This window comes from Jaculus jaculus, chromosome 10, assembly GCF_020740685.1.
Source record: "Jaculus jaculus isolate mJacJac1 chromosome 10, mJacJac1.mat.Y.cur, whole genome shotgun sequence".
NCBI lineage: Eukaryota > Metazoa > Chordata > Mammalia > Rodentia > Dipodidae > Jaculus > Jaculus jaculus.
In genome coordinates, this window is record NC_059111.1 from 116512243 (window position 1) to 116538536 (window position 26294).

General features: G+C 49.8%; 2 protein-coding genes across 2 annotated transcripts in view; one reads left to right on the forward strand and one right to left on the reverse strand.

Moving 5' to 3' along the window:
• The window catches only part of Wdr86 (WD repeat domain 86), a 41298-nt gene extending 35806 nt beyond the window's left edge, over positions 1–5492 (forward strand). Inside the window, exon 5 of the mRNA XM_045160123.1 lies at positions 5338–5492. Coding sequence (XP_045016058.1) covers positions 5338–5423 — 86 coding nt within the window. The 3' untranslated portion in view covers positions 5424–5492. The remainder of the gene's footprint in view (positions 1–5337) is intronic.
• On the reverse strand, positions 1398–24667 carry Nub1 (negative regulator of ubiquitin like proteins 1). The gene is given in 16 exon segments (XM_004669567.3): positions 1398–1590; positions 1767–1944; positions 2735–2830; positions 4368–4514; positions 6077–6229; positions 8125–8232; positions 9045–9231; positions 11476–11582; positions 13179–13267; positions 13388–13570; positions 15044–15114; positions 16022–16080; positions 18553–18720; positions 21956–22073; positions 24557–24606; positions 24608–24667. Coding segments are annotated over 16 exon segments (1917 nt in total). The 5' UTR covers positions 24632–24667; the 3' UTR covers positions 1398–1411.
• Positions 24668–26294: the final 1627 nt, after the last annotated feature.

Genomic DNA, 26294 nt, shown 5'->3' on the forward strand with positions numbered 1-26294 from the left:
TGGAGAGATGGCTTAGCGGTTAAGCGCTTGCCTGTGAAACCCAAGGACCCCGGTTCAAGGCTTGATTCCCCAGGACCCACGTTAGCCTGACGCACAAGGGGGCACATGCATCTGGAGTTTGTTTGCAGTGGCTGGAAGCCCTGGTGTGCCCATTCTCTCTCTCTCTGCCTCTTTTTCTGTCTGATGCTCTCAAATAAATAAATAAATAAATAAAAAAGAATGAGCCAGGTGGTGGCACATGCCCTTTAATCCCAGAACTTGGGAGGCAGAGGTAGGAGGATTGCTGTGAGTTCCAGGCCACTCTGAGAATATAGAGTCTGGGTCAGCCTGGGCTAGAGTGAGACACTACCTCAAAAAAAAAAAGAAAGAAAAAGAAAACCAGAAAAAGAAGAATGGCGAGTGCCTGGAGAGATGGCTTACTGGTTAGGGCACTTGCCTATGAAGCCTAAGGACTCATGTTCAACTCTCCAGTTCCCACATAAGCCAGATGCACGAAGGTGAGGCAAACGCAAGGTCACACATGCCCATTAGGTGGCGCAAGCATCTGGAGTTCGATTGTGGTAACTGAGGCCCTGGCACACCAATTCTCTGTCTGTCTCTAAAATAAAAATAAATTTTAAAAAATAAGACCATTTTGATCATCCAATCTGGACGTCATGTGACAATCAGCACGTGGCCTATCCTGCCTCAGTGAGAGACGCTTCCAGAGCATGCCCCACACTTGACCCACTCACATCTGATTGCTGCCCATGTCCTGGATGCTGGAAGGATGTCCATCTCGTCCGTGTTCCAGGAGGGACACACAGCGCAGTGAGAAGCTACTTAGCTCACAAAAAGCTGACCATAACATCTGTCACCAGCTACAGCAAAGACCCCATCCACAACATGGAGAGATTTCTAGGCCAGTGTTGTTTCATATGACAGCAGTCTAGAAATGTTAATTAAAAATAAGCTGCCTTGGTTAGCCTTGAAAACTTTTCCATTTAATACAGGTTTTCATTTTCTGGGGGAATTGTGACTGCACATAAGCTCTTCGCGTCCCGCCCTGGATTCTGAGTGCACACTCGAGTGACCTGGGAGCACAGAGCACTGACACTCCAAGAGGATGACGTCGGCCACCATCGACCTGGCTGCTGAGGCCTGTCTCTCACGGCGCCCCACAGCACATGGAATGAAGAGCTCTGGGATGGGCAGGGCAGGCGGTGAGGGAGGAGACTAGCCCGTGCAGGGCCAGTGCCTTCCTCAGACTGTCCTCTGCCCTGCGAGCCTCCCCTCAACCCAGGCCCTGCCTGCACCCAAGGAGGAAGCCCGCTGGAGCATGTGATGAAAGGCAAGAGGCCTGCCAAGATGACCTGCTTCCAACAGGTGCTAACGACAGAATTTACACAGAGACACAGCACGTTTAGTTTGTTTAGTTTTTCACTGTGGCTGACTTGATATTTTCTACATAGGATAAGTACTCGGCGATAATAATCTCTTCGTCTTCCAGGGTGGAGTCCAGGTAGTCTTCCTCATGCTCGGGAATGTCTTCCAGGATCTCGTTGACGGCCTCTGTCTCCATGTCCTCATCTGTTGAGGCACTAGAGGTTCCTGCAGCAAGCACCACAGGGACAAGCAGGTTATGGGCAGAACGCCACCCTCTGATAGTGCCTCCTGCAGCCATCCTGTCCTGGCAGGACATCAGGGCACCTTCCTCAGCCTCCAGGTTAGCCTCTGCCTTAGGCCCCCACCTGATCCACTGGCTCAGACTTAGAGCCCAGACCTACCTGCGGAGTGTGAGGGGGATGTGGATGGCGTGGACGAGGAGTCCTCCCCCGAGAGCTGCAGGTCAGCAGGAAGGCTGCCTCCGTGGTGCGCGAGGGTCTGGGCTGCCAGCTGGACATTGCCTCCAAACACCCTCAGGGCAGCTTCTGCCACCACCGTGTCAAAGCCCATGTACACCAGCTGGGGGAGATCACAGGGTGGCGACTGTGACAAGCTCAGCTCTTGGAGCCATGTGGACTGCACGCCCGGGTTCCTGCTTCCACCACTCCAGCTAGGACAGCCTTGTCCCACATAAAGAACTCCGCACATACACATCACCGCCCCTTCTGAACCGTCTCTCTCAGCGCCTGCCAGCACCAAACCATGGAGAAAGGGCCTTGGGAGACCCTAGTCAGACAGGTCCTGGGCATTCATCCCAGGACAGGCTACCCTGGGGCCGGGAGCTCAGTGTCACAAATGTAAGTGTGAGCACTACAAGTTAAGTGGCCACAATATGTGAGGCACAGTAATGGGTGGGAAGGCAAGTGTGGATGGAGCAATCCTTCTGGGCACAGGTAAATGAGTGCCACAGGACACAGTGACATCCTTTTGGGTCCTGGGCAGAGAAGCAGGGTTGATGTGAACCACGATACATGGGGAAAAGAGGCAGATGAGGGAGACAAGCAGCCTCCTGCTGCACCCTCATCATTCCTGCTCTCTAAACAAAGACATCAACCAAAACAAAACAAAATAAAAAGGGTGGGCGTGGGGCGCACACCTTTAATCCCAGCACTAGGCAGAGGTAGAAGGATCCCCGTGAGTTTGAGGCCACCCGGAGACTACACAGTGAATTCCAGGTCAGCCTGCGCTAGAGCAAGACCCCACCTCAGAAAAACAAAACCAAACAAATACGGGTGTGCCTCCTGCTGAACTACACACCTGCGTCCACACGACTGACCCCACCACCACCCAGCACAAGGCTGTCACTCACTTGGTCAATGCTTTCCTGGGAGGGGCTTGCTTGCCGGCGGTTGTTTTCAGGGTCTGAATCCTGGAGCCACCACATGTGAGGGTTACTGAGGAGGATCTGGGAAAAGAGGACAGGCACCCTTCACTCATCCAGCACCTGTCCACTTGGGGCACACACATGTAGGACTCTGCAGTGGGCTGGGCAAAGGGTGAGATGGAGCAGGACAAGGGGCCCAGCGAGGTGAGGCGTGGGTTCAGGCAGGAGTTGAGGCTGAAGGTGGAGTGCAGAGCAGCAGCTCTGTTCAGCTCAGCTGGGCTTGCTCAGAAGCGAGGACAGGAGACAGGAGTTTGCAAAGGCACCAAATCCTCAGACTGAGGTGCCAGGCAAAAAATTGATGCTGTCACAGCACATTTGCTCCTAACCTTGAACAGTCCCTTCTAGGTTATCTCCCTTCACACGCTCAACTCTGATAGTGGCTAAATATGTTTAATGACCTACTTTTATAAACTTCAAGCCTCACAAGTCTTTTCACATGGTTAAGACTTTCCTGTCCTTTCTAGGCTGATCCAACACAAAAACTCAAACTACATACTCAGATAGCATACTAACTTATGTGTCTACACAATGCAAATATCACGTCTGCACGCACAGATCACACACAGACACTGAGTGGCTTCTGTCTGCTGCACCTCGGCAAGACAAGAGAGATGACATCTGCCTGCGTGGCCTCTGCCTTCCAGTCCAGGCCACAGCACCCGGCCCAGATGGTAGCTCCCTGGCAGCTCTTGCCCCGCCCCGCCCCAGTGTGTTCTGTCTCCCACTGATTTGTGGGTACCCCCAGAGCAGGGGTCTCCCATGCCAAGTAGCTGAGGTGCAGCACAGTGTGACAGAAGACAGACCAGGCACAGTTACCACTGCTCTCTTGCTTTTCTGTGTGTGTGTGTGAGAGAGAGAGGGAGAGAGAGAGAGAGTGTGTGCATGTGTGTGCATGCACAGGAACATGGATGTGCACATGCAAACATGTGGAACCAGAGGACAACCTCAGGAGTTGTTCAGGTACCATCCACCCTTTCTCAGACAGGGCCATTGGCCTGGAACTTGCTGAGCGGGCTGGATGGCCAGTGAACACCAGGATGTACCATCTCCCCTTTGCCGGCGCTGCAACTATAGCTGCCTCCACCCCATCTGCCTTTGTTGTTGTAACATGGGTTCTGAGGCCACACTCAGATCCTCACCCTTGCAAATCAAGCACTCTACTGAATGGGCATCTGCCCTGCTCAGCTTTGGGATTTCCTTAAAAAGGCCCTTTACCAATGGGTACTACTGATGAAATCACACAAAATATGTAAATAAACATTTTCATTCAAAAACTCATGCTAAAGTTTTACCATTCTCTTCTTTGCCCATGGACATTAAAGTCTACTGCAAATGAAAGCCCCACCCTAAGGCCTGACCGTGGTGCCTGTGTGGACAGGACATCCCTGGCCAGGTGGCTTCGGCTACAGATGAACCTAGCTCTACCACTCAGATGGAGGACAGCAGAGCTGACACAGCAGGGGGCCTCTCTGACAAGGGAGGGTCACTGGGAAGCTTTGGAAGCAATCAGTTCAAGGCAGGGGCCCAGGCGGTGGCTGGAAGCCCCAGGAGGCGATACCTTCAGGGCATCATCCAGGTTGCCCTTGGCCTGATGGAGGGCCTGCTTGGCAGCGCGCGTAGAGTAGCCCATTCCTCGCAGAGAGTTGATGCTCTCCAGTCGGCGCTTCCTTTTCTCCTTCTCCTCCTTCCTTATCTGGGCCAGCTCCTTAAGGAAAACAAGATCCTCAGAGTGAAGATGGAGATGCCTCAGAAAACTGCAGATTTCTCAAGGTCATTAGTCCAGGTGAACAACCAAACAACAGAGGAAGCTTCTATTTTTCCTCACCCAGGAAAATAGCAGGAGCCATGGGGTCAGGGGCCTGAGCATGGCTCCAAGGCTGATGGTAGGAGTGTAGAGGACTGCCCAGGCTGAAGGAGGCACCTCACGAGCTCCATGATCCAGCATGAGGACTGTGGGCACTCAGTGAGACCACCAGAAGTGGGTGGCCCTGCCTAAGCAGGAAGACATCCAGCCTCTGATGAACTGCCAGGGATTCAGGGCTGGGGGCATTGTTCAGGAGTAGGGTGCTTCCCCAGCCCTGGGTTCCACCCTACTCAGCTCTGAGACCCTCAAGTCTCAGGCTCTGGAATGGAGTCAGCAGCTCTTCCTGCCTTGCACGGTAAGCTCCCATGAGGTGGGTTCTGTGTGGGATACTAGGTTTGTCTTCCCAACATCCATCTACCACTCCACAGGTGGGTTCCGAATGGCCTCGCCTCCTGCCACACTCCGGGCCTCAGCAATGAGTTCAAGGGTGGCCAATCATGGAGGACGACAAGGATTGTTGAGGGTCAGGGTGTTATCAAATGACACCAATGGCAGAAGGGAGGGGCAGAGGTGTACAGCAGGACCTTGGTGACATGGGAGACACTGAGTCACCTAATCCTGACAGCACCCCTCCTCTGGACTTTTACAGAGAAGCAGGCCAGCAAACCCACCGCCCTCCTTTCTTATCTTGGTCCTTTAAAAAATATCTTTACTTATTTTCAAGGGGAGAGAGAGAGAGAGAGAAGAACGAGAAGATGGGCACACCAGGGCCTCCAGCTGCAGCAATCAGACACCAGATGCACATGCTAGAGCAACCTGCCAACCTGTCAACCTGCCCAGGACCCGTCTCTGCTTCCCGAGTGCAGGGCTCACACACGCATACCACCACACCCAGCATTTACGTGAGCACTGGGGACCTAAGCTCAAGCACTCCACTGACTTAGCCATGTCCCCAGCCCATACTGTCTTTAAACTGTGCTTTCATTATGTAATGCTGCTTGTCTCTCTGGCCTCACACATTTCTAGGCAAGAAAGCAATTTCAGCTATCAAAATGGCCCTATGAAAAGCACAGCCTCCTTTTGGATGATTTCCAGCAGTATACCGTGATGCAGAGAGAGAAAGACAGAGAGAGAGAGAGAAAGACAGAGAGAGAGAGAGAAAGACAGAGAGAGAGAAAGACAGAGACGGGGGGGGGGGATGAGTGAGTATTGGGAGGGGGTATTAAGGAAGCTTGCCAGCATTGCTGTCATCATGGCAGGAGGTTCACTGGCTCAAAACATGAAATGAAGACGACCAGTTGCTCCCCCTTCCCGACCTGGATGGGTCACTGCTCTTGCGTGTTCTATCTCTCCTGGGACTCTTTCTAGTGGTGTTTTTTCCTGCCCATTTCAGAAGTAAGGTTGCTATTTCCCTATTTCACAACCTCCTCACAGTGCTGGCGTGGAGGAGAGGAGAACCCTACCTCTCTGCGGTTGGAAATGTGAATGGCCGCGTGGTCCACGTTCCCATCACAGGCCCTGAGGCCAAGCCGGGCTTCCTGAGCAGTGAATCCCAACTGCAGCAAGTTGTGCACTTTGGAAGGGTCGATGTAAAGCTCCTTAAAGAGCTCGCGTGCCTACGGAGGAACAGGAGAATCACGCCACTCAGCAACATCAAAACCTAACAAGAATAACTGGGCCTGATCTTAGATGGAAACCAGTTATCAACCAGTCAAACTGAAATATAACTCCAGCTCTGCCTACATAACCCCTAATACAGCACGAGTAGGTGCTGTGGGTGTGACTAATGACCACTTCTCTCTTCATTTTTATTTTTATTTTTAAATTTATTTAAGAGAGAGGGAACGGGAGCACCAGGACCTCTAGCCACTGCAAATGAACTCCAGACGTATGTACCACCTTGTGCATCTAGTTTACTGGGTACTGGGGACTTGAACCTGGGTCCTTAGGCTTCACACACAAGCACGTTAACAGCTATGCCATCTCTCCAGTCCTATGCCCTCTTGTTTTTGTAATAAAATTTCCTGAGTTTGGCCTGTGGCTCATTCCTAGAATCCCAGCACCTGGAGGCTTAAGTAGGAGTTGTGAGTTTGAGGGCAACTTGAGCTACAGAGTGAGTTCCAGGTTAGCCTGAGCTAGAGTGAAACCCTACCTCCGAACAAGCATCACCAATTCCCCAAACATATATTTGGCATATTCTTATAATCCCAGTACTCTACAGGGAGAGGCTAACCTGGCTGCAGAGCAAGACTCTGCCTCCAAAAAGAAAAAAAAAGAAAAAAATCTCTCACCAGGCGTTATGGTGGCACATGCCTTTAATACCAGCACTTGGGAGGCTGAGGGAGAAGGATTGCTGTGAGTTTGAGGCCAGCCTGAGATTAATTCCTGGTCACCCTGGGCTACAGCAAGAACCTACCTCGAAAAACCAAGAACAAAAAGGATCCTCAAATTTGAGTTGCATTCCCTCAAGCCTCCCTGTAGCCAGGGGTAGCTAGGGGCAACCAGTTGGCTAAGGCTGTGTGGATGGCACACAGTCAAGGGATGGGTGCTACCTCTGGCCTTCCTTTATTTGAAGGCCTGCTTTAACTCTCTGGCCCCCTCTGCTGGTGGCAGAGGCACTGACAGGAACAACCTGCATTGCAGCCCTATGAGCGGCTCTTCTGGCCTGCTCACCTAAGGGCTAGATAGCTGACGGTGGAATCCTCTTTCCAAGTCAAGTCACTATCTTTCTTTAAAAAAAGTGGGTGTATGCGTGTATGTGCACGTGGAAGGGTCAAGTGACATTTTCGGAGTTGGTCCTCGCCTTCCACCTTCTGTCAGGTGGGGTGGGGTCTCTAGTTGCTCACCACCGCACTGACCCATGCCCGTGAGCTCCCAGGAAATTCCTGTCTCCACTTCCCTTTGCACAGATTCCAGCTTTTTGGGGTCCAGGGACCTAACACAGTCCTCAGGAGTTGTGCAGCAAGCACTCTGCCCATTGTGATGGTTTGATTCGGGTGTCTCCCACAAACTTAGGTGTTCTGAGTGCTAGGTTCCCAACTGATGGAGATTTGGGAATTAATGCCTCCTGGAAGAAGTGTATTGTTGGAGCAGGGTGTTATAGCCAGTGTCCCCTTGCCAGTGTTTGGCACACTCTCCTGTTGTTATAGTCCACCTTCTGCTCATGCCATCGTTTTCCCTGCTATCGTGGAACTTCCCCACGAGCCTGTAAGCCAAAATAAACCTCTTTTTCCCAGAAGCTGCTCTTGGTTGGGTGATTTCTGCCAGCAATGCGAACCTGACCGCCACCCCCAATGAGCCGTCTCCCCAGCCCTCATCACTGATCATCTGAAGTGTACCTCTTACAACACTCTGCCCGCACCCTAGCCAATGCAAGCACATGTGGGCACGAGAAAGAAGGAGACATGGGCTTCTCACCAGCCATGAAGCCCAGTCTACCAAGGTGTCCACTGCAGAGGACACAGAAGCAGCGGGGACAGGGGACAGTGGCCCATGTGACTGCCGTCCTTACCTTGTTGAGATGCTCCCGAGCCTCTTCTCCATTCCCACTGTGGTAGTTTCGGATCCCCTGTAGCAAGTACAGTCTTAGGAACAACACCTTCTCTTTCCCGCAGTTTCCCTGAAGTTATTGAGAGCAAAGGATAGAGGTGTTTATTTATTTGTTTTTTGAGGTAGGGTCTCACCCTAGCCCAGGCTGACCTGGAATTCACTGCATAGTCTCAGGGTGGCCTCGAACTCACAGCAGTCCTCCTACCTCTGCCTTCTGAGTGCTGGGATTAAAGGTGTGCACTATCACGCCAAGCCTGAGGTATCTTATTTCTAATTACAGGTGGTAAGTGCTCAGCGCTGTAAGCCCCTCCATCCCCATAGGGGCCAATGACAGCACTACAGTGTCCACAGCATCACTAGTCCTGGCGAAGGCCAAGAATGTGTCCACACAGGAGAAACAACCAGAGTCAAGACTTCTGTCTCCAGCTTCCCATGGGGGGAAGGGTTTGGTTAGTTGAGTAGTAGTAGGGAAGAAGGCAAAACTCCACACCAGGCAAAAAAAAAGACTGCATAATAAGGTTATGGAACTCATAGAAGCCAGGAAGAACCCTCACTCAGCTCTGCACAGGGCTGTGACTGGCTCGGGGTAGCCAGATCTGCTTAGCTACTTTCTGCATCCACATGTATGTCATATGTTACTGGACAGGAATAAGTCATTGGCTCTCTCCTGGTCAAGGTGGCCAGAAATGGGATCAAAGACTAGCAAGCTGTGCTCCTCTGGCTAAACACATGCCAAAGAAACACACGGACTTATGACACACAGGATTTGCTTACAAAGAGCATGCTGACCACTGCTGTGAGATCACGTCACCTCTGGCAGCCATCCACACATAAGCGGGATAGTCTGGAAGTGGGTTCACCCGACAAATTACAGTGACATACTTTTATAGTGACCAGTCTCTGGTGATTGTCTCCGTAACAATTTTTAAAGCACGCCTGGGCCAAGTTCAGCTTCTTTTCAGCATCATCGAGGCATTCCAGTTGCTCCAGACGGAAGTAGCACCACACAATGTCCAGCTGGAGAACAGCATAGTTGTCCACGGTGTCTAGCAGCTCTCTGCAGCACTCGCTGCAAGGAGGAGGAGTACGTCACTGATGGCTGACTGGGCACACAGTGACTAAAGTGCTTGCCTACAAAGCCTGTTGACTTGAGCTCAATTCCCCAGTATCCATGTAAAAAAAGATGCATAAAGTGGTGTATGCATCTGGAGTTCATTTGCAGTGGCTAGAGGCCCTGGCCTACCCATTCCCTCTCTCTCTGCCAGGTGTGGTGGTGCACACATTTAATCCCAGTACTCAGGAGGCTGAGGTCAGAGGATCACTATGGATTCAAGGCCATCTGATATTATACAGTGACTTCTAGGGCGGCCTGGGCTAGACCAAAACCCTATCTTGAAAAAAACAAGACTGTGGAGACGACCCAGTAGTTAAAAGCGTCAACTGGCCTGGCTTCAATTCCTCAGTACCACATAAAGCCAGATGCAAACTGGTGCATGTGTCTGGAGTTTGTAGCAGTAAGACAGATGCATGCAAATAAATTAATTTTTAAAAGATGCTGTCAGTTATTATTTAATAATGACTGAACATGGTGATATGCCATGAGCTAATGATATAGTCATTATTCAGGGGCTCTCTGAGATCTGAACATCATTTCAAAGACTTTTCCAAGATAAAATACTAAAACAGCTCACCCAGGGGAATCAAAACCACTTCTTGACAACTATGAGAACCAGAGTATGAGTATGTGGAAATTCACTGTATTTACTAGTTTTTTTTGTACATATTTAGAACCTTTTATAATTAGTTCGGAACTTTAAAAAAAACATGAAAATTTTACCTAAAATGTGAGGACCAATTTAAAGTTTCACTGTTTGCGGCAGAAGAAAACGAAATTGACACAGCAAACAAGAGAGAGAACAGGAAAGTGGTGGTCACTGTCCCAGCCTCACCCTGCCCTGCCCCAACAGCAGGTCTCTTTTTTGTAAAAGCTTAAATTGAGATTTGTGCATTTAAAACCTGAAGGTGCTGACCCTCACACTGGGCAAAATGTAACATGTGTTTTATGTCACTGAAGTGCACAGGATCATCAGGGGAATTCAACAAAGGAGAAAGAAGTTACACTGAGGTTTTGTTTACTCCTGGCCATTTCCAAGTATGGAGTCTGTTTCTCAAGTGTTTAACACATCTGAGTGACAGTTTCTAAGTATTATTTCCACTAAGAGGAACTAAGACCCTTGGAAAATCGCTGGCTCCTGGCCCGGTGGGGGGGGGGGTTGGCAGAGGGCTCCAGGGATGAGCTACTACCAGTGTCAGGACAAATGGACAGAGCGACCACCCAAAGACAAGAATCTAAACTGTCAGTGTGAAGTACATCAAATGTGTGAACATCCTGTAAAAGGCGTGTATATATACACACATATAAATGTGCACACATGTACCACACACAGTTTTCCCCTATGTAGCCCATGATGGCCTTGAAGTTACAATCCTCCTGCTTCAGCCTTCCAAGTGCTGAGATTACCAAAATGCACCACCACTCCTGGCTTCATCCACATGAGTTAATATTGATATTAAAAAAAAAAAAAAGAACAGATGGGTCTGGAGAGATTGCTTAGTGGTTAAGCACTTGCCTATGAAGCCTAAGGATCACAGTTCAAGGTTTGATTCCCAGTACCTATGTAAGCCAGATGCACAAGGTGGCACAAGCATCTGGAATTTGTTTGCAGTGGCCGGAGGCCCTGATGCGCCCATTCTCTCTTTCTCTCTGCCTCTTTCTCTCTCTCTGTTGCTCCCAAATAAAATAAAAATAAACAAAAAACTATTAAAAAGAAAAGAACAGAAAACAAATACTTCATTTTGTCACCTCTGAGAGACCAAGTTATTCCAAAGCCAAGGAAGTAAGAAGACCGACCCTTACTGCTTTGTTCTCGTCCCTGTGCCAATTGAATCTCAGTTTAACTTGTCATCTGATAATGGTAAGGAATTCAGAGAACTGCAGTAATGTACGCAGCAGGAATAACACAGTACTGCATTCAGAAGCCATCAGTGCAACAGCAGGTTTGGGGAGCTATGTGACAGCCAGCCAGAGGAGCGACACACTAGGGGTGTGGTCTACCTGCTGGTGTTAAGGAATACAGAGCAGGGTCCATGAAGCTCTTTGCTGCACAAGGAGGATATCAGTTAGACATAGACAGGAAGTCACCCATGAGCTGATCACTGTAGCTGCTCCCACAACAGTCACTGTCTAGGTGGGAGCCACAGGGCAGGAGTGTAACCCGTAATTCTAGTACCCACTGAGTACAAAAGTGCCTACCAGAAATATCGGTCGGCGTCCAAAAGGCAAGGCAAAGCTATTCCATATTCTTTCCTCTTCAGGAGAGCTCTGCCCTTCTCGTGGTAGCCCATGGCTAACATGAGGGACTGGAAAGAATAGGAAGTTTTAAAGACAGCACTTTAAAAATGACGAATTATATTCAAAACATACTCATTCTAGGAAAGACAAACATGGCAGAAAATAAAAACAAGATCCCAAATCAGTCTAAAGGCCAAAATTAAGACAACTGTAATTATTTCACGTAAACACTGAAGCCAAGCTCTCAACTCGGTGTAGCTGGCGTGTTCACAAGCCACGTCTTTACACTGCCCTTCTAGATCTAGGTCTAGTTGTTGTAAGCCAGCCAGTAATTCTGGCCACTCTTCACAGAGCACTGGCATGGTACAGCTGAGTGTACCTGTAATCTCAGCACTCAGGAGGCTGAGGCAGGAGGATTGCAAGCTAGAGGCCAGTTAGAGCTACCTGTGAGACCCCTTCCAAATAAATAAAACATTCAGTTTTGGCTTTTATTCTGAGCTGGAGTTGCCCTATTGAGAAAAAACCCTAAGTAGACATTTTCAAGATAGAAATCTGACTCAGAAAAACCCCCTTCCACTCTCCCCTTTTGCTTGCACTCTTGTCTGAAGGTTTATCCTTCAATGGATGCTGCAGGCATGAAAAGCCTTTCCCAAAGCCACTGCTATTCTCTAGAGCTGCTGGGACCCGCTGCGCTGCGGGGACACTGGGAGAGGAGAAGAGGGTCACATCCTGACTTTCAGCTTCTATTGTGTGAGTCCATACTAAAGACAGCGTGACCCTGAGGCTTCCTCCCCATCTGTACAACTGTGTCCTGCTTACAATATGTCATCTAGTGACACAGCCACAGGCTTACTCCCCTAAACTGGCTCCCTCACCATTTCTGAAAGCTTACTTATTGCTGAAGAATTTCCTACATGTGCCCGTCAAATAGCTCCAGAAACTGTCTATAAAACACAAACCCACCAGAGCTCAACACCGCAGGGATTTTGAGCCTTAGCTCTCCCCAGCCCACCAGCATAATAAATTGAGTTCTTCATCTTCTTCAAGTCATGCCTGGTTTTCTCGCTGATCCAAGGCTTGAACCTGAGTTTCTGTAACACACAGTGCTCAAGTGATCTTCCTGGCTCAGCATCTCAACTGCCTGGGGCTACAGGCAGTGACACTCTGCCCAGTTATCACTTTTTGTTCTAGATCATATGTATTTCTGAAATATTTGTCAACTCTAGTTATTTCCAAAACGAAAAGTTAAAAGATTACTATGCTTTGGATCAGTGTCCCCCAAAGACCCAAGCAGCAAATAAGGGCTTGGTCTCCAGAACAGTGCTACTAGGAGGTGGTGCAGCCTTTGGGAGGTGGGGACTAGTGGGAGGTCCTAATGAAGGATAGGACAAAGCCAGCCTTTTCTTATGGGGGGAGAATGGTGCACCCGCACCTCCAGTCAGTGCACTCAAACTCTGTAGACATGTGTGCCATCTTGTGTGCATGTGCGACCTTGTGCATGCATCAACTTGTGTATCTGGCTTACGTGGCATCTGGAGAGTTGAACATAGGTCTTTAGGCTTCACAGACCAGTGCTTAAACTGCTAAGCCATCTCTCTAGCCCCCAAAGCTAGCATGAGAACGCTTCTGGCAACAACGCGGAGCCAGCCCATCTCTGTACTTACTTTCCTTTGAGACGGGGGAATTCTGATGGGTCTGCCTGTCTGGTTCGCTATGTCTAAGTATGGCATGGTTTCTGGATCCACCATTTCGGCTGCAACAAAGCCAAGAGACTTCATTAATTCAGAGTCATCAGGGTCACATAGCAAGTGACAATGTCAAAATATTACACTGTGGGAGAAGAAACTATCCATGGGCCCCACATTCTGCATACCTCTCTGTGCTAGGATCTCCAGCCCCCTCTTGGTCCTCTGAATTTGCTTTTCTTTCAGTTCAGCCTCGTTTTGCTCTTCTTCCTCAACCTGAAGATGTTTTCTCACATCCTCTTCGGACTGCTTCAGCTCAAGCACCATTGCCTTCACGTTGTGCGTCACGCCCTGTTCCTCCAGGCTCTGCTCTGTGAATGGCAGGACAGATTCTCCTGTCTTCACCTCCCTCCTTGCCCATAGGCGTGCTTGAGATTACAAACTCCTGCCATGGTATCCAGCTTTCATGTCATGCTAGGGCTCCAAGCTTCCATACTCACTTGCACAGCCAGCACTTTTCACTGAACCATCTCTCCAGCCCCAGAAAATGGAATTTTTAAACATGTGTTCACACCTGCAAACCACTGTGTCACACAGCTGCTAAGAATGTGCCTAAGGGCTGGAGAGATGGCTTACCAGTTACAGTGCTTGCTTGCAAAGTATAATGACCCAAGTTTGATTCCCCAGTATACACATAAACTCCAGATGCAAAAAGTGGCACATGCATCTGGAGCTTGCTTGCAGCAGCTGGAGGCCCTGGTGTGCCCATTCTTTCTGTCTCTCTTCTTTCTCTCTCCCTGCTTGCAAATAAATAAATGGAAAAAAAATTAAAATTAAAAAAGAATGTGCCTATAAAATCAGGCAGCACATGGGTTGGAAGATGGCTCTGGGGATCAAGTACTTACTGCACAAGTGTGAGTGCCTGAGTCTCGATCCCCAGCACCCACGTAAAAACTGGATGCTGTAGTGCGCCTCTGTCACCCCAGCACACCGAGAGAGGTGGCAGAGAGGAGAGCCCTCAGAACCCCTCAGGAAGCTGGCCTGATGGCAGAGTGCTAAACAACGAGAGACACTGCCTAGAACAAGGTGGGCTGTAACCTGTTTCTTGAGGCCCTGGAGAACCCTGGGAACTGCCTCAGACCACGTGACTTCACAAGAATACCTCTCCAGTCACTCCAGTTCCCTCACCCCCTTCCCCACTGTGGTCAGTGTTTTTCAAGCCGCAGATATCCTGGGTGCCACCCAGCAGCACTGATAGCATCCCCGACCTGGCAAGAACACCCTGCCCATCCTGACAGGCTTTCTCCACAGCAGCACCTTGCATCTTGAGCATCTGTGACATGAGGGTATCCCAGGGACTCTCAGTTCAGCAGCATCCCTGACCTCGACTCATTGAGTGACAGGAGCACAACCTCTTCCCACCACTGTCTCCTGACCTGTCAAATGTGCCAAGTACTACTGAAGCAATTCTCATGTGACTCTGCCTGCCCTGTGTCAGTAAGTGCTCCCCATCATCAGAACCCCCAGCTCCTGCAACATGGCCTTGTCCACCTGGCCCTCCCCCACAGCCCTCCTCTGTCCCTAGTGTTGGCTTTTCTGCCCGTGGACAGAACTGCCAGGCACCCTGATGCCCCTTGGCACACTAGCTGCCTTTCTGGACTTTGACTGCAGCCAGCACCGTGCAGGCAGTATTTGTTAGCATGCTGTTTCCTCCTGTAGAATTTTATGTTAGTAAACTAAAGTAATCAATTCTGGATTATAAGCATAACAAACCAAGAAAACAACGGAAAGTCATTATGTCTGTATTGGATGGTGAAAGAACACCATGTCTTGGCAAAACGTACCTAGTTGAAGCTGCTTCTTATTTATGACAATCTTGATGTAATTCTCTTGAAAGCCAAAGGTTTCAGCTATTCTACAAAATAAAAACAGGAAGAACTGTAGGAAAGCAAATTTGTTATTTGTTTGCCACCAAAAAGATTTTGCTCATAATAGCTATTATACCGTTTTACTCCGAGACAGCCAGGTTTTCCTTTTTCTGCCTCAGAACCGTTACCTCACAGTGAAGCTGCCTCACTATGTGACTACCTGCAAGTGCAAGAAGGTGGGCCTACTATCAACTAGGGTACCACTTGTTTCCCCATGAAGTGGGGACTGCAGGGCTAGCCATCTGAGGAAGAGGCTCCTAGCTGCCAGAAGAATCTACCTTCTGTCTCTGGGATCGGCCTGAGGGCCTGTAACAGGGCTGTCCCAGGCCACTGTCTGCTGGTGGTACCCAACAATTCCATCCGATCAGTACTCGCGCCCAAAGAAGAAATGAGACGCCAGCTGGAGAAGCACTGGGCATGGCTGGCCTGTGCCGGACCGACTCAAAGGAGCAAGCTGCTGAGTGTGGGGCTTGGCAGAGACCCAGCTGGCTCCTGCCCCTCCCCAGCCACTGGCGCAAACATGTGCAGGGGTTGTCTGAGCAGCAGGCCTGGACGTCCCGCCCACCTACAGCTACTGGAAGCAAAGAAGTGGGAGCAGGTCTTAAGGCCTGGAATGCATCTGGAGTTTATTTGCAGCAGCTGGATGCCCTGGCGCACCCATTCTGTCCCTCTTCTTTCTCTCTTATTGCAAACAAATAAAAAAAAAATATGTGGCCTCTTACCAATCTGAGCACAGCACGAACCACCCCATCCCCCGACCTCTGCCACCAAGAGGTTCCATTTTCTCTGCTATTCAAGGACAGTGGGACCTGCTTCCCTGGCTCATTCCACAAGGGTCCAATGAGCCAGTATAGGAGGGACAGAGCAGCTGGGACATAGCTCACAGGTACTTACTTAGACCTCAGGTCTCTGCCAGTGACATGCAATCGGGTCTCCAACAAGCGTTTCTTATCCTGTTTCAAAAGAAGACAAAGTAAAATGTACTTCTAACATTCTATGAAATCCTAACAATGTTTCCACAAGATATAAACCTAGGTGACTGGTGAGAGACCAAAACACTGCCAGACTAAGGAGACTATGAACACAAACAGCCCAGCACAGCTGAGGGTGACCGCAGTGTCCTCAATGGGCACCAGGCTGGGCTGTAGCCACGATCGTGGGCAGATTTCAGAGCACGAGCACTCGTCAGCTTCCACACCTGTCCTCTATGCCAACCCTCCCCTCCCCTCCCCACCCACAACAACGCTGGTGATTTCCGTCCACACACGCCTGTTCTGGACACCAGAGGTTCGCGGGACCCCAGTGTGCGTGGCTGACTCACTCGTGCTGCAGACGGGTCAGAACTTCATGACTTGTCACAGCTGGAGGTATGCCAGTCGCTTATCTTGCACTTATGGGTGGACACTTGGGCGCTTGCCACCTTTAGGCCATGAAGAATAGTGTGCTGGGCTGCAGAGATGGCTCAGCAAAGCCCAACAACCCAGGTTCAATTCCCCTGTACCCACATAAAACCAGATGCACAAAGTGGTGCATGCGTATGGAGTTCGTGTGCAGTGCCTGAATGCCCTGGCATACCCATTCTCTGTCTGCTTCTCCTCCTCCCATCTCTCTGCTTGCAAATAAATAAATAAGAATACTTGAAAGCCAAGCATAATGTTGCATGTCTTTAATCCCAGCACTCGGGAGGCAGAGGTAGGAGGATCGCCCTGAGTTCAAGGCCACCCTGAGACTACATAGTGAATTCCAGGTCAGCCTGGGCTAGAGTGAGACCCTACCTTGAAATACCAAAAATAAAATTAAATAAAACTAAAAAAAGAAGAATCCTGCTGCTGTGAATATTCATGCACGAAGTCTGAAATATAGCCTTTCATTTGTGAAAATGATTAACACTGGTCAGTCCTGGGAGGCACTCCTATTTCTGGACATGGACTCTTGAGGATGTGGACCTCAGATAAAGTGGTCACACCCAGGTCACACCACTCAGCTCTGCTCGAGCACTCAGCTGGCAGCCTGACTTATGCCAGCGTGGGAAAGGATGAGCAAGCACTGGGAAGTGCCTACTACACAGGGTTCAGGCAAACTTATGCCCGCTTTGATGCCCCACACTTGAAAGCATTAAACTAGAATGAGAGGGACAACACACATGGCTCGGCGACACCTGTTTTGTCCTGTCTGAGACAGGCTCTCCTGCAGCCCAGGCTGGCCTTCAACGCCTGGTCTTCCTGTCTCCACCTTCTGACTGCTGAGATGACAGGCAGGCACCACCATGCCCAGCTGCTGGGACTAATTTTTTTACTTTTTTGACGCAAGCCCAACAGACTGGCCTTTTCTTTCTTCTTCTTCTTTTTTTTAATGAGAGAGAGAGAGAGAGAGAGATAAGAGATTTGGCATGCCAGGGCATCCAGCCACTGCAAACAAACTCCAGATGTGTGCGTCCCCTTGTGCGCTTGCATCACTGTGTGTCTGGCTTATGTGGCACATAGAGAGTTAAACATGAATCCTTAGGCTTCACAACCAAGCATCTTAACCCCCTAAGCCATCTCTCCAGCCTGATTTTTTTTTTTTTGGTTTTCCAAGGTAGGGTCTCACTCTGGTCCAGGCTGACCTGGAATTAACTCTGTAGTCTCAGGGTGGCCTTGAACTCACAGCGATCCTCCTACCTCTGCCTCCTGAGTGCTGGGATTAAAGGAGTGCGCCACCACCTGCTCCAGCCTGATTTTTAAAAATATTTTATTTATTTGAAAAAGAGAGAGAGGGAAAAAGCAGCAGCTAGAGAATGGGCACACCAGGGCCTCCAGCCATTGCAAACGAACTCCAGACCATGCACCACCTTGTACATCTGGCTTACATGGGTCCTGGGGAATCAAACCTAGGTCCCTTGGCTTTGAAGGCAAGTACCTTAACCACTAACCCATCTCTCCAGCCCTGATTTTTTTAAAATCTGCACATGTACATGTATTGTGTGTGTGTGTGTGTGTGTGAATGTGGGTGCATGTGTGCCAGGGGGTATGTGCTGAGGTCAGAGAACAGGCTCCAGTGTCTGCCCTTGCCTTTCAATGAGTTGGAGGCAGGGGCTCTTGTCATTCCTGCAGTGTTCTATTGGCCCATGAGCCTCCAGGGATTCTCCCATCTCTGCCGCCCAGTTTGCAGCAAGCACACTGGGATTTCAGACTCAAACGTGCATCCAGATTTGTGGGTTCTGGGGATCCAAGCTCAGGTTGGCCCACTTGCACAGTAAGTGATTTATCACAAAGCCATCTCCCTAGCCTATGCCTGATTTTTGAAGTTTGGACCATAACAAGCCTACTTTGTCAAGGGTAGAGCCCGGAATTTCAGCCTTTTGGCATAGAAGTGATTTAAAGAAGCTTGCTGTTATGCAAAAACTGCAGTTAGTTTGGTTACATCACTCTTGGGAAGTTACTCACTTTTCTTAGCCTTTGAGGTAGAAACACCTCGATGGTAGCAATTCCTGTGGTTCGGTAGTTTTCATTTCCTGTCCCACGCTCAATGGCTTTGCAGCGGATTTCTTCTATCACCTTTTCCACTTCTCTCTCACAGCACTCCAGCCTGTCAGAGTACTTCTTGGCAAGGTCCTACGAGGACAAATCAGAAGACACAGCTTAATGTAGGACCATTGCAGAAACCTAGAGCAGAGGCAAAGGCCAGACAATAGGGAAGGACTGTGGGCTGGAGCCGAGGTACGGGTTCTGAACAGCTGGATAGTAAAAATGGTCCGCAGATAAGAGTGAAAATAAACAGAACTATCATAAGGGCACAAAAAGGTGAATGACTTTTGTGACCTCAATATACTTAAAAATTAGTCTAACAAGTAGTGAATTACTTAGTGCCACTGGAAGGGAAAAATGAAAGAGAAAAACAGAGAAAATACTCTAATTTTTCAAACTTGTGAGAACATAGTTAAATTTAAATACCTTACATTGAAATTTTTTAAATTATTGTGTGTATGTGTGTGTGTGTGTGTAAGACACGCACAGAGGGAGAGGGAGAGGGAGAGGGAGAGAGAGAGAGAGAGAGAGACTGACTGACTATAGGCACACTAAGGCCCCTTGCTGCTGTAAATGGACTCCAGATACATGTGCCACTTTGTGCATCTGGCTTTACATAGGTACTGGGAAATGATACCCAGACAGGCTTTGCAAGCAAGCACCTTTAAGGCCCAAGCCATCTCCTCACCCCAACTTACTTTTTTTTTTTTAAGGACAATGGTCTCACAATGTAGCCCAAGCTGTCCTTGAGCTAGTTACTGGTGGTCCTCTTGCCTCAACTTCTTAGCATGCTGGGATTACTATTTGGCTCCATACTTATTTTTAACCCAAGTAGATACACAATTTTTATCACCATAAAACATGTCTTTTAAAATAAAATTATTTTATTTTAAATAAAATACTTTTAGAATATCACTTCCTTGGCTAGAGAGATGGCTCAATGGTAAAGACACTTGTCTGCAGAGCCTAATGACCTGAGTTTGATTCCCCAGATCCATGTAAAACCAGATGCACATAGTAGTACATGTGTCTGGAGTATGTTTGCAGTGACTTGAGGCCCTGAAGTACCCATTCTCTCTCAGTCTCTCTTCTATCTCTCTCAGCTTGCAAATAAATAATCCCTTCCTGCTTTTTTTCTAAAAATTCTAATTACTACCAAGCATGGAGGCACATGCCCATAATCCCAGCATTCAGGAAATACAGACAGCAGGATCAAGGCAAGAAATACCCCAAACTAGCCTTGAGCTAGTTCAAGGCCAGGCCAGTTTGGGCTACATGAGGCCCTGCTTCATAAAGCACAAAAGGACTGGTGAGATGGCCTAGCGGTTAAGGCACTTCCCTGTGAAGCCAAAAGACCCCATGGTTCTACTCCCCAGATCCTACATAAGCCAAATACACAAGGTGATGTATGTGCAAAGTTATCTATATGCACAAGGTGGTGCATGCATCTGGAGTTCAATTGCAGTAGCTAGAGGCCCTGGTGCACAAATTCTCTCTCATAAAAAAAAAAATTGCCTACGAATGGTATTGTTCCCTCCTGACATCAACTGGGTGGGCTACCTTAGACACTGACTACCCAAAATCAAGGTCTAGAAGTGTAGCCCACAGAATTCTTCACCTTAGGTACCAGGTGCCCAGCATGTCCCCTGGGCTACCCTCACTTCTACGTGACTACAAAGACCAGGGTTCCCACCATCCCCCTTCCAAGTCTGCCCATGTGCTACGCTGACACACAGAACTTAGGACAGGCTCCACTTGCTAGCTGAGTTTTCTGCAGAGGACTGAGGTGGGCACTGAGATACGAGGTGGAGCCTGCAAGGGCTGTGGAAGCATTCCCTGCCTGCAGAGCCACAAGTTCCTCTTGGACTCCACAGGGATATGGTGCACCACCTCCCACCCTCTGAGTTTTGCTGTTAGAAGCTCCCAAGCATATCACTTAGGGATTTTCTTTTATTATTTTTATTTTTCGAGGTAGGGTCTCACTCTAGCCCAGGCTGACCTGGAATTCACTATGGAGTCTCAGAGTGGCCTAGAACTCACGGCACATTTAGAGATTTTCATGAAGGTACACTACCAGGCATGACTGATAAAATCAGTGGTGATGAGAACCATCTCTGGTCTCTTTCCTCTTCCTGAAGCTGGAGGCTGGGACTGAAAGTACAAGCCTCTCACCCAGCCTGACAATTCCTGAAGCTGTCTAGGGCCACCACACCCCGCTGGATGTTTCTGTCACCCCTACCACTCCTGCACAAGTATTTAAAAAGACGTTTTTTCCTTTTCTTTTCTTTTCTTTCTTTCTTTTTTTTTTTTTTGGTTTTTCAAAGTAGCTATACCCCAGGCTGACCTTGAACTCCTGGTGATACACCTACCTCTGCCTCCTGAGTGCTGGAATTAAAGGTGTGCGCCACCATGCCTGGCTAAAAAGATGTGTTTGATTGTGTGTGTGTCAGGGTCTCCTGCTGCACCAAATGCATGTGCCACCTTTTTGGAAGGCAGCTATGCCACCAACACACCTCATGCACCACTTTTTGTATCAATTTTACATGGGTACTAGGGAACTGAGCCTGGGCAGGCCAACTTTGCAAGCAATCATCTTTAACCACTAAGCCATTTCCCCAGCCCTAGAGTCTTAATGCTGCCAGGAATGATAGTCAAAGATCAGATGTCTTTCTTGTTGTGTTATACTTGTTTTCAAGCCAACAAGCCATAGCAAGCAAATCCAAAGGGCGATAAAAACAGCACACACTGCTAAGGTTTCAATATTCCCTAGAAGACCTTTGTCAAAAGCATGATGTGCAGGGTGACACTGCCCTAGGTAGTGGGGGGGCCCTTGGGTTATTGGGCGCATGCCTGGAAAGGGGTTATGGGACCCAACCAGCCACATCCTCCTTCAGCTTCCTGCTCAGGACCTGAGCTTGTCATCATGGGCCACCTGACAAGAGTCCCAAAGCTATGGAACCTCTGCACTATGACCCAAAACAAACCTTTCCCCCTCTTTATTAGTCAATCTGCCTCAGATACTTCATTACAGTGAAGGAAAGAAAACTAATACAATACCCAGGAAGTCAGGCAGTGTGTTCGTATGAATGAAATACCAGGAAAAGGGCTGGAGATATGGCTCAGCGGTAGAGTGCTTTACTTGGCCTGTGTGGGGCCCTGAGCTCTACCTCTACCACTGAAAAAAGTGATCTGGGAACCTGTTCATTCCTAATGGTTTTGGTGCTACTGATGTTTACATAGACATGCCTGGTAGTTTCTGATGACTTTACAATCCCATTTCCCAAGGCTTATAACTCTGCTTTTTGTCTTAAAGCAAAAATACCTTCAGTGCCAAGCCAACTTCTTTATTTTCATCTGTATACGGAGGTTTCCATAGTTGGATCCTGTCTTCCCTTAAAAACTGAGTCAATTTTGCTTGAAGATATTTCTTCTGTGCCATCCTTGAAAACAAAACTGTACATCAACTACAACCTCACTTGACATTTTCAAGGGTCCTGAGGTGTGTGTAGAGTAAGCTGACCTCCCGGTCCCCCTCTAGCCTCATCTGGACTACTAAGGTTTCCATGAGCTCTAGACCTCCTACAAATTAGAAACATGGAACTCCTTTCTACTGATTCAGTTTATGTGAATGTGTGATGTCAAGTGTCCATTTTAGAGTTGCTTCTACGTTGCAGGATTAATATACTTTCTATTTCTTCAAAGGAGAGAAGATTTTAGTTCTACAGGTGAAACTGGGGCATCACACTTCTTAGGCAAGTGCTCCACTGAGCAGCACCCCCAGCCCGACTTCTATTTTTTACCCTGCTATTATTCTCAGAGAGAGAGCATAAGGAATGACATCCTTCATGTAATTGACCTCTTTAAGCAACTCAATACAGAGCACATAAATTCTCTTATACTGACCGCTGTGGTAATTATGCATACGGAGACGCAAGTTGAACTACATCAATAAGTGGAACTTTCAAAAGGAAAGAACTTATAACAATAGACTTTTTCTACTATTATTAGTATTGGAGACAAGATCTCACTCAGTAGCCTAGGCCAGCCTGGAGCGCAGGGTAACCCTCCTGCCTTCTGGTGCCTGGGTAAGAGGTGTGGGCCACGCACCCCCCTCCCGTGGCATTTAGCGGCACAGCAGCACACCTGCAAATGCTACTCAAGCCCAGCAGAGTCCGTCACTTTGCAGCAGAGAAACTCAAGCTCCAGCTCTGCAAAACCACTTGGTCAAAGGCACAAAATCAGTGCCCTAGCCAGCCCTGGACTTCTGCCCACTACACTGGACACTGCACCCCATCACAAAACCCCTCTTTGCTTGCTCCTGTAGGTTACTTCTCTCTTTCATAGAGGCACAAGCCAAGAGGAGCTCTGAGGCATCTGGAATAGCTTGAGATTCAAAGGCATGTGAGGTGCGGCTGCTAGGAGCTCGGGGCAGGTGCAGGGGAGCGCTTGGTCTGCCCAGTTAGGCCTGTCATAAGAAGCTAAGAAGAAAATTATTCTCACTGGTGGGTGACTGAGTTCTATACAGTTGAAATACTAAATAAGTTAACACAACCTAGCTATATTCCTTTTTTTCTATTGAGGGTTGATATCATTGCTAAATCAAATTCCCCTGATGGCTTAAATGTACTCTAAAAACATTTTTTTAAAAGAAAACTTACTGCAAACATGTTTTAAGAGAGTTTGGTAGTCATAATGAAAAGGAAAAAAGGAGACTGCCATGTGTATTTCTGATCACTAACAAACCCCTTCTTACTTTTCAAACACAGTAACTTAAAAGACCATGGATCTGTGATTCATGACTCTTCAGGAATTCTAGTAAGACACATGACCTCATAGGGAGGGGAAGGGATAATTTCATGGGCCGCTTAACTGTGCCCAGCTATGTGGAAGGCCGAAAAAGGCCTTCAGAGACCACTGCAAACCACTACGTGGCAAAAGGAGCAACCTATGTTACAAACCTAGTCTGTGTGTATGTGCCACCCACCAGAGAGTAAATCTCCACAGATGTGATGCCTAAAGTAGGCGTGGTGTCCCGGTACTCCGGAGGCTGAGGTGGAGGACCTCATTGGGTTTGAAGGCAGCCTGGGCTACAGAGTGCGTTCCAGATCAATCCGGCCTCCAGTGAGACTGTCTCCAAACTTTCATCAGACACGAGGGACCGTGTTAAACCCAATTAAAAAGGAGGGCAGTGTAACACAACCGTGTTCGATTTCAACTAAATGTTTCAGGCCTGCCTGTTACTGTGTGAAGAGGAAAAGACGAAATCCATTAATGCCAAATTAACGTTAAAACTTTTACTTTCAGCCGGGCGTGGTGGCGCACGCCATTTTTAACCCCACCACTTGGAAGGCAGAGGTAGGAGGATCGCCGTGAGTTCGAGGCCACCCCTGAGACTACAGAGTGAATTCCAGGTCAGCCTGGGCTAGAGTGACACCCTACCTCGGAAAAAAAAAAAAAAAAAAGACTTTCACTTTCAGTTCTGTAAAGGACCACCCCAGCCTGCCCTCGGCCAGAACGGACCACCCCGGCGCACTGGGGCCACCTTCCTCCGGGCGAGGACGGAATCCCGTGGGGAAATGTAAGACGGAGGAAGAGGAGGAGGAGGTCAGGGCTGCAGACAGCACCGGCAGCGGTGCGGCTAGGCACAGCCCCGAGCCCTCGGATAACAGGAGCTGCGGCCGGAGCCGGCGTGGGCACCCCCGCCGCCGCCACCACCCCCCGCGCATCCTCCCGTCACCTCCCCGCCGCGCACACTCGCGAGCCAGGCCGGGCCGGGCCGCAGCCCCGGGGTCCGCGCCGCGCCTCTCCGCTTAGGGCCCGTCCCCGCCGGGGCTGACTGCCGCCGGGAGAACGGAGGGCCGGGTCGCGGCGCAGTGACGCCGAGGCCCCGCGTCGCGATCGTCCGCCGCCGCCGCCGCCTCACCTGCGCCACCACAGCGCCGGCCGCCACCCGTCCAGTGCCCGGATGCAGTAGCGAGCGGCCGCCGTTTGTTTTCATTCCGGGTAAGGCCCCGCCCCTCCCGCACACCGGAAATATGGAGGCCTTCGTGGCGGGGCGGGGCCGCCCGGTGAGAGGCGGGGCTGAGGAGGAGGCCCAGCGAGCTGAGCCTAACGGGGGAAGGGTGGGGAGGGAAGGTAGGAAGACGAACGCCGGGCGGGCTGCGGGCGGGTGGTGACGGGGCGGGGCGAGCTGGGCACGGGAGGCGGGGGCGTGGCCGCGAGGGGGCGGGGCTAAGGGAGCGGAGCGGGCTGCGGGCGGGGCGAGCTGGGCACGGGAGGCGGGGGCGTGGCCGCGAGGGGCGGGGCTAAGGGAGCGGAGCAGGCTGCGGGCGGGAGGCAAGGGGGCGGGGCGAGCTGTAGGTGGGCATTGACGGGGCGGGCGGCTTGGGGCGGGACTACGATGGGCAGGGCGACGTGGAGCGGTTGGTGATGGGGCGGGACTGAGAGGAGGGGAGCTGTCTACAGGTGATGAGGGGCGGGGAGCTCTGGGGGGGGCGTGGGCGGGGCTAAGATGGGACTGGCAGCTGGAGAAGAGGTGGGGCCGCACAATCTGTGGGCAAGACAAGGGGCGGGGCTAATGTGAGGTGAGGAAGGGGCGGGGTCAGGTGGCGCTGCAGGCTCCTGTTCTAGGACCCGTCCCTCCCCCTTTCAGTCCAAGATGCCAGACGTGGAGGAAAATAGTCTGGCTTAGTTTCTCTGAAGGCCTTGGAAGAGGACAGACCCCTTGGAGGAAGACTTGTTTTCCTGGAGGAAGAGTCTGGACTTGGTATGGATGGGCCAACGGGGCACCCACCCAGTCGTGGGTGGATCCCCTAAACCGAGCTATGTCCACAATCAATCCCTCCAAGGTCCTTCTCTCTTGCTTCCTGGACCCCTCGCCTCTGGTTGCCCTGCTACCATGTCCAGCCAGTACCACCATGAAGGATAGGGTGTGTACATGCTGCCCAACACTGGGGTGGACACCAGTAATCCATGAACAGGGCTGCGTCCCCATGTCTAAGTGAGGAAATAAAACAAGTAGGCATGAAAAATAAGGCCGGTTTGTGAAATGGTCTGAGAATAAGGACAGTGCCTGGGGGTTGGGCACAGTTTTGAGCCCATTGGTGGCAGAGAAATAGCGAACCTCAGACCCCAGAGATTTGCTAGCATGAGGCCGCTGTCACCATCCTTTCCAACTCTCTCTTCTTGGAACTGGTCAGGTCTGTCATAAGAGAACATAGTTCCTGCCCACAGGGCGCCTGAGGGCACGTGGGCAAGTCACTTGATGCTCTGGTTCACCAGGAACGTGTGTGATACAAGCTTGAGGAATACAGGCAAGTGCTCATTACCCAGACACTTTCCAAGGTTCCTCTCATATGAGGTGCTGGGCTGGGGATGAAGCTCAGTGGTACCGTACTTGCATAGGCTGTCAAAGGCCCAGTGGTTCAATCTCAATACTGCAACAAAACGTGTTTTAATTCTTAAAAATGCATGATTAGTTCAAGGCCTGCCTTTTAAAAAGTGAGTTTCTAGCCAGACTTGGTGATGCCAGCACTGGCCGGGGGGGGGAGGGGGGACTGGAGTAGGAGGACTGAATTTGAGAACAGCCTCTGCTACATAGTGAGGCCCTGACTCCAAAAAATGGGGCAAGGATTTCCTTGCTTACCCTCTGTTTCTGGGTT